Source organism: Carlito syrichta, unplaced genomic scaffold (assembly GCF_000164805.1).
Source record: "Carlito syrichta isolate Samal-C Ts95f unplaced genomic scaffold, Tarsius_syrichta-2.0.1 Scaffold154493, whole genome shotgun sequence".
Lineage (NCBI taxonomy): Eukaryota > Metazoa > Chordata > Mammalia > Primates > Tarsiidae > Carlito > Carlito syrichta.
Genome location: NW_007098589.1, coordinates 78,293 through 86,846, shown reverse-complemented (window position 1 = coordinate 86,846; position 8,554 = coordinate 78,293). Strand labels below are relative to the sequence as shown.

The following is an 8,554-nucleotide window of genomic DNA, read 5'->3' as shown; positions in this document are numbered from 1 at the left end:
ATTTTGGCTATAGTATGCAGAATGGTTTGAGGGCAAAATAAGGTAAAGACCAATTAGTAAACAACAAGAATAATCCAGACCAGAAAAGACTGGAAACAGAAGCAAAGCCCTGAAAACCAATATAGAAGGGTGGATTTTTTAAAAAGTACCATCATCGGTCTTTAGTGTCCGAATATAAAACGAGGAAATAAGATTTAATCCCAGTTTTCAAGTACAGGAGGAAAACATTTAGGAAAAAGATAATGAAAGATAATGCTATCCCAATGAGATTATTTATTAAAAAGTTATGCAAGCTGAGCGTGGTGGCTCACATCTGTAATTCAGCACTTTAAGAGGACAAGGTGAAAGGATTGCCTGAACCCAGGAGTTCGAGACCAGCCTGGGCAACTTGGCGAGACCTTGTCTCTACAATAAATAAAAAATTAGCCAGGAGTGGTGGCATGTATGTACCTGTAGCTCCAGCTACTTGGAAGGCTGAGGTGGAAAGATGGCCTGAGCCCAACTGGTCAAGGCTGCAGTGATAGTGAGCATGCCACTGCATTCCAGCCTGGGCGACAGAGTGAGACTCTTACTCAAAAAAAAAAAAAAAAAAAAAAAGCTATGCAAGTATATATCTGGGTCCTTGTGTTCTGATCCCTAATTATCATCCTTCAAACAACAATGGAAAATGTTTTTGAAGTCTTTTCCTTCTAGTTCTATATCATATTTTATGTGTATTTACCTTACTTCCAGATATTTCCTGTTACGCTGTTTTCACAAAAATAAAACACAATGTCTTTATTTTATTATTTAAGCATTTAATGTTTTAAAATTCAAGGTACTTTAATTTTTTAAAAAACAAAGATTAATGCAAATAATATTACCTTTCAATTATAACTTTATAACAGCAAAGTGGAAGGGCGGTAAATAGATTCCCTTTACAAAAATCAGCACTTACATCAAAACTAAAGGAATGCTTGTATGTTCAGCTAATTCAGAAAGGGAATAATAACACCTAAACACATGGGTAAATGCCTTATTTTAATCCAATAAATAAAGTACATACTGGATCATATAAAGTTTTCAATATGCCATTTAAAATAAACTACCCTGGAAAATAAGGTTTTTAAATCATTCAATATAATCTATGAAATAGAATCTAGTTAACAAGATTTATCTTAAATATAGCAGACACACATTTACAATTGGCAAAATAAAAACCAACAAAGCAGTTTGCATCTGATTGTCTGGTGTTCTGATTCCCTGGATTTTTTTCTAAGAATAACAATATAAACAAAGCTTTTTTGATACTCACTATATTACAAGTAAAACTATCTATTTATAATTATTAACTTTCAATAATATGACTTATCAGTGAACACCAATACAATACTTTAGCAACCATCTTATGTGAAATGACAAGTGGAAAACACATTTCTCAACAATGGGTCACCAAATTCCTTCATGTAACAATTACCATTAAAAAATTAACTTATTAAGAAACTCTATGCATGCAACAAACATGATTACACATTTTAAAATTAAACCGAAATAAGCTATGAAACTTCACTTTTCCTCTTTACAAAAATAAAATTGTGAACAAATTTAATTCTAAATATTTCCTTGTTATTTTGAATTATCTCTAATACTATTTTACTATTTATTTAACCGCTTCTTTAGATTCTCAAGGTGTTCTGTATTTACATCTTGTAATGCCAGTACCATTGCTTTAGACAAGAAAGGATTAAATGTAATAGTCATTACACAGCACAAATCTATTAGATCTCTCTGGCATTTCTGCAAACCTTCCAGGAACTTTTGGTATTGAAGAGGATCCTTTTTTAACCGTTTCATTTCTGGTACCGAGAACCCAATCAGACTAGTGAGTATTTCATTTACAAAGTCCACATCTAGATATGCAGTACCATCAGAAACCTTTGCAGTTACACTCCAAATGCCACCAGAACTTGAGAGATTTCCAGTTAAAGTTACAATAAATGCTTTGACTTTCACTGTTGTAACTTCCTTTGGTTTGCTGGCCATTAGAACAGACAAATAGGTAAAGGGTGGAGAATACAAATCCATTGCTACAGAAAGATCAGTGCTATTCTCTGATGACATTAAAGAACAAGTCTCTGAATGGTGGTCATTATCATTAGAAATTTGTGAATTCCTTTTTCGTCCATGGTTAACCAGTTCTCTATGTGATACTTTATTACTTAAGGAATGTCCATCTGAACTGCTGATGGTTTGCTTTATTTGATTATCTGTCTCTGAGTTCCTATCTTTATTTGTAAAATCATGTGCTAAGGGTACATTACAATGAACTGAAAAAACACTACTGCTTTGATCTCTAGCAGGTGGACAATCAAAAAACTTGTCTTCGTTAGTCATTTGCTCAGATAAATTTTTTTCATTCCAATCACTGTTTCCATTTTTGCAAATCAAAGAAAAATCATTCATAGTATTAGGGTTATGTGAAACTCTCTCTCTATTTTTATCTGCATTTCTGCTCAAAGTCAGTGGCCTCCGTTCTTTAGCTTCCCTCTGTTCTTTCTGGACAGTTTCTTCTAAAAGCAAGACCTCCTCCAATGAAAAGTCATCTAGTTCTCCATCAGTAAAATGCATAGATTGGTTTGGTGAATTCTCCTTTGGTCTTAGAGAAATACCAAATCCTGGTTCAAAACTTGATTGGCTTGTAGAAATAGTATTTGAAGAACTACCTGTGTTGAAACATCTTCTTTCCAAGGAAGTGTCATTATTTTCTGCAAGCTCATCATTTTCATCAAGACTTGCCAAGAGTTCTTCATCAGAAGGTCCTAAAGCAGGATCTAGAACATCTGTAACTCTGGCGATGTTCTGGTTAGCATTATTTGATACAACTGAAACTACAGGATCGGGTTCTCCAATTAACCTTGCAAGTACTTTTTCTTGGGCATATTCTTCTAAGAGAGCATCGACTTCACCTCCTAACACTTTCACATTTTCAGGTTTCAATAAGAGAACACCAAGACGGAAAGAAATGTTTCCGTAAATCAAAATTTTTGTACCTGGAGGAAGATCACTATGAAGAGCTGAAATAGACTGATATTCCATTCCCTGTATTTGTACAATTCCATCAGTTAGCTGTAGCATTAACATCCGTGACGGCTTTGCTTCCCAAGGTTTTTGGGTTATTTGTGTTTCAGCTGTAACTAGCTCATTCACTGTATTCTTTCCTCTCAATTTCTGTATCTGGGAATATGCAGGTTGACTTACATCGACCAAAGAATTAATCTGCAGAGCATAAAATCCATTCAGTTCTCCCTTTGGAATTTCTAAAATGCCATCAGGTAAAAGAGGATGCTCCAAATCTCTCAGATCAGTAAGGAGCCACTGCTCAAACACTTGCTTATTTATCTGGGCCTGACTCAAATTAACATTATCATTCTCTTCTTGAATCCAGTTAATACAAGCTTCCAGCCACATTAGAGGTACTTTAACATGCCATGTAGCTAAAAGCCAGGTTTCAACTCTTAATGCAATATTGGTTACACTCATTTCTTTTAAATAAAAGAAAAAATATGCATATATTACCTGAAAACAAAAAACAAAAATATTATGATAATTCAGTGCATTTAAATACAGCTTCTATAATCCTCTATAATGCACAAACAGGCAAAAGCACATCCTTTAGAGTTTTATCTCTTCAGCATCTTAAAAATTCTGAATTTCTACATGGCAAAAATTCAAACACCAGAAGTAATCAGATGGCATAATGAGGAAAGCAAAAAGTTTGAAACAGATATACCTAGTTTTGAAAGCTGGCTCTGTCAAGTTACAAGCTATATAACCTAATGTAAATGTCTTACACCTTCTGTAGCCCAGTTTTTCTCCCTTTTTCCTTTTTTTTTTTTTAATGAGACAGGGTTTCACCTGTCACCCAGGCTAGAGTGCAGTGACATTATCACAGTTCACTACAGCCTCACTCGCCTGGGTTCAAGTGATCCTCCTGCCTCAGCCTCCCAAGTAGCTAATTTTTCTATTTTTTGGAGAGACAGGATCTTGCTTTGCTGCCCAGGCTGGTCTCAAATTCCTGTCCTCAGCAATCCTCCCCCCAAAAAACCTGAAGTGCTAGGATTACAGGAATAAGCCACTTCTCTCAGTGCCAGTTTTTCATCTGAAAATATCAATACTACCATTTATCTTATAGGGTTGTGGCCAGGATTAAATGAGTTATATCTGTAAGGCATAACATCAAATCTACAAAAGATAATAAACAGTAGTCACAGGCCTGGTGTGGTGGCTCACGTCTGTAATCCCAGCACTTTGGGAAGTGGAGGCAAGAGGATTATCTGAGCTCGGGGGTTCAAGACCAGCCTGAGCAACATGGCGAGACTTTGTCTCTACAGTAAATCAAAAATATAAGCCAGGCTTGGTGGCACATGCCTGTGGTTCCAGTTACTTGGAATGCTGAGGCAGAAGGATCACCTGAGCCTAGAAGGTCAAGGCTGTGGTGGCCGTGAGCATGCCACTGCACTCCTACCTAGGTAACAGAGTGAGACTCCATCTCAAAAAAAATAATAATAATAGTAGTCACAGGTAGTTCCCCCCTTATACATGAGGAATATCTTCAAAGACTCTCAGTGGATGCTTGAAACCCTGAATATTACCAAACACTATATATATGTATGTATGTATGTATATATAATGGATTTTTCATCTTATAACCAACCAGTTACTAAGTGACTACAGGGTAGGTAGCATAAGCAGTATGAATACACTGAACAAAGGAATGATTCAAGTCCTGGGCACAATTTCATCACGTAACTCAGAATGGTGTGAAATTTAAAAGTTATTGTTTATTTCTGGAATTTTCCATGTAATATTTTCAGACCCCAATTGACTACGGATAACTGAAACCACAAATAAGGGGGAGCTATTATTATATTAGCATAGTAATCAGATTCTAATAATCTAAAACGTAGTTAAGAAACAAGGTTCACTAAGGTTCTTTTCACATTTATAATTAACTCTATTAAAAGTTATACCACTGTGTTTGGCCATTTAGCGCTCAAATATGTGGCCTAAGGATAATTATAACAAATAATTTTAGACTTCAAGATGATGCAAAGCATCTTATTTGCTTGGCTATCTTTTGTTTTGTTTTGAGTAGGGAGGTCTCCCTCTGTTGCCTAGACCAGAAGGCAGTGGCACGATCACAGCTCACCACAGTCTTGAACTCATGGGCTCAAATGATCCTTCTGCTTTGGCCTCCCAAATAGCTGGGCTACAGGCACACATCGCCACCCTGGCTAAGTTTTCTTGATTTTTTGGGGGAAGTTTTCTTGATTTTGTGGTGCCCACACTAGTCTTGAACTCCTGGGCTCAAGGGATCTTCCCAATTACAAGTATAAGCCACTGTGTCCTGCCTTGTTTGGCTAATATTTTCAACACTCCTGCCAGGAAAATATACTTAACTTCTGATTTTCTCAGTATGATAAAGCAGTAATAGCAAAACACTAAAGACTAATTGACCATGTGTCATTTTGTTCCTTCTACAGATGAAGATATTTAAGAGGCAGATTTTATTAAAGTTTTAATATATCCATAAGAAAAATTACCTCTTGGAACAGGAGCACAGGATTTGATGACAAGATTTGGAACTAGTTGTTCAGTGGAATACTTGAAACCTCTCAGAGACGGCCCTGGGAGGTAAGACAAGAAGCAAAATCATAAGATGAAGATATAGAAAGACCAGACAATTTTCACAAGTATAAGAATTTGATGGTACGGTTCTTGAGGATCCTGTTAACAATCATGGTAGAGTGGAGGAAGTATAGAATAAAAACATGAAGTTTGCATGAGGTGTAGTAGCTCAGGCCTGTAATCTCAGTGTTTTGGGAGACCAAGTCAGGATTATTACTTGAGTTTAGGAGTTTAAGACCAGCCTGGGCAGCACAGTGGGACCTCATCTTCTACAAAAATATGAATTAGCCAGGTGAGGTGGTGTGCTTCTGTAATCCCAGCTATTCGGGAGGTTAAAGTTCTGAGAGAATGTCTTGTGTCCGGGTGTTCAAGGCTGCATTGAGCTACAATTGCACCACTACACTCTAGCCTGGGTGAGAGAATAGACCCTTTCTCCAAAAAATAACAACAAAAAACACATGAAGTTTGGAGTGAGATAAGCAGAAATAAGTGACCATGAGAAAGTTATATATTCTCTCTAAGTCTGTTTCCTTATCTGTATACTTACCTCATAGGGCTACTATGAAAATTAAAGATAGGAGGAATGGTATTTGACGCAGTAGTCAGAGTACATCTCTGGTATCAGACTATCTCTCACTTACAAACTGTTACCCTAAACAAGTTACTCAACTTAAAAATATCCTACTTATCTCATTTGTAAAGTGAGAATAAAAGAATTTTCCTCATAGGCTTGTATGAAGATTGAATTAATAGGGAAAATAGCATCTGGCACATAGCAAGAACTTGTTAAATATAAGCTATTTTTAAAGTTTAAGTACAGTACAGCTAGGCACATTGGCACACACCTATAATCCTAGCACTTTGGAAAGCCAAGGCGGGAGGATCCCTTGACCCCAGGAGTTTAAGATCAACCTAGACAATATAGTGAGACCCTCGTCGCTACAAAAAATTATTAAAACATTAGCCAGGTGTGGTGGTGCCTGTATCCCCAGCTACTTAGGAAGCTAACACAGGAAGACTGCTTGAGGCCAGGAGTTGGAGACTGTGGTGAGCCATGACTGCCACTGCACTCCAGTCTGAACAACAGAGTGAGAACCTGACTCAAAAAAAAAACCAAAAAAATTTCTCAAAAACTAGTTATTGTTATTTTTGACTGAATAACTGGTTACTAAATTGGATAAAGTCCTACGCTGCTCTGAAACTAGTGAACTGAGACTTTTTAAAGTTCTCAAACAAGAAATCAATGAACCTATCTGAGATTTTAGAAACTTAAACCCTGAAAATATTAATATAGCTCACCTTAAGCTACATCTCAGCCTTCCAAGTACCCAGAACTACAGGCGTGCGCTACCACACCCAGTTAATTTTTTTTTTTTAATTGTAGAGATGAGGTCTCACCAAGTTGCCCAGGCTGGTCTCGAACCTGTGGACTCAGGCAATCCTCTCACCTCAGTCACCAAAGTACTGGGATTACAGGCTTGAGCCACTAAAGAAATTTTGGCTGGGCACAGTGGCTCACACCTATAATACCAGTACTTTGGGAGGCCAAGGCAGGAGAATTGCTTGAGCCCAAGAGTTCAAGACCAGACTGGGCAACATAATGAGAACTTGTCTCTACAAAAAAATTTAAAAATCAGTCAGACATGGTGGTATATGCCTATAGTTCCACCTACCTGGGACACTAAGGCAATAGTATCGTTTGAGTCCAGGAGGTTGAGACTTCAATGAGCTGTGCTCATATCACTACACTCCAGCCTGAGTGACAGAGTGAGACCCTGACTCAAAAAAAGAAAAAATTTAAAATTTTTAAAAATTTCCCTGAGCATACTAAGTATACTTAAAAGTAAAACTTATATTCTTATGACTAGAAGATAATTAAGTAATAACAAGCATTTATGAAAAGAATCTACTACAAACCTTGGAAATAGAAAACAGTTTCCAGAATTAAAAACTCAATAGATGAGCCGGGCTCAGTGGCTCAGCCTGTAATCCCGCGCCTTTGGGAGGCTGAGGTGAGTGGATTGCCTGAGCCCGTGGGTTCGAGACCCGCCTGGGCAGCGAGACCTCATCTCTACAGTAAATCAAAAAATCAGCCAGGCACGGTAGCGCATGTTTGTAATTCCGGCTACTTGGAAGGCTGAGGTGGAAGGATCACCAGAGCCCAGCAGGTCGAGGCTGCGGTGGCCGGGAGCGGCCACTGCACTCCAGTCTGGGCGACAGAGTGAGACTCCAACTCAAAAAAAAAAAACAAAAACAAAAACAAAAAACTCAATAGATGGGATAAACTTCTGAAAAAAGACAAATGGAGAATTTATGCATTGGAATTTATCTAGAATACAGTACAAAGGAAGATTATGAAATTTAGCAATAAGAAAAAAAGGAACCGAGAGAAGATAGGCTTTAATATGAAATAACTACAGTTTCAGAAGGAGACAACAGAAGAGGTGAAGGAAATATTTGTTAAAAGATAATGGTTGAAGTTTTTCTAAAATTAAAAAAAAATACAATTTTCTAGGTTGAAAAAGCTCAGTGCTACTAATCAGCATTTTTATTTTATTTATTTTATTTTTTTGAGTTGGAGTCTCAGACTGTCGTCCAGACTGGAGTGCAGTGGCACGCCCCAGCCACCACAGCCTCGACCTGCTGGGCTCCGGTGATTCTTCCGCCTTAGCCTTCCGAGTAGCCGGAACTACAGGCACGCGCTACCACGCCTGACTAATTTTTGATTTATTGTAGAGACACAGTCTCACCAAGTTGTCCAGGTGGGTCTCGAACCCACGGACTCAAGCAATCCACTCACCTCGGCCTCCCAAAGTGCTGGGATTACATACAGGCTGAACCACCAGGCCTGGCCAGCATTTTTTAAAATCCGTACTTAAACATAGTA

General features: G+C 37.7%; 1 protein-coding gene across 3 annotated transcripts in view; it reads right to left on the bottom strand.

Annotated features, from left to right (window-relative positions):
- Positions 1–782: 782 nt before the first annotated feature.
- RMI1 (RecQ mediated genome instability 1) overlaps positions 783–8,554 on the bottom strand; it is a 25,928-nt gene continuing 18,156 nt past the window's right edge. For all 3 annotated transcript variants that reach the window (XM_021709035.1, XM_008050942.2, XM_021709036.1), the window contains 2 exons: positions 5,583–5,666; positions 783–3,555 (listed from right to left, as the gene is read on the bottom strand). In XM_021709035.1, the coding sequence (XP_021564710.1) occupies positions 1,636–3,519 (1,884 nt within the window). In that variant the 5' untranslated portion in view covers positions 3,520–3,555; positions 5,583–5,666 and the 3' untranslated portion in view covers positions 783–1,635. The remainder of the gene's footprint in view (positions 3,556–5,582; positions 5,667–8,554) is intronic.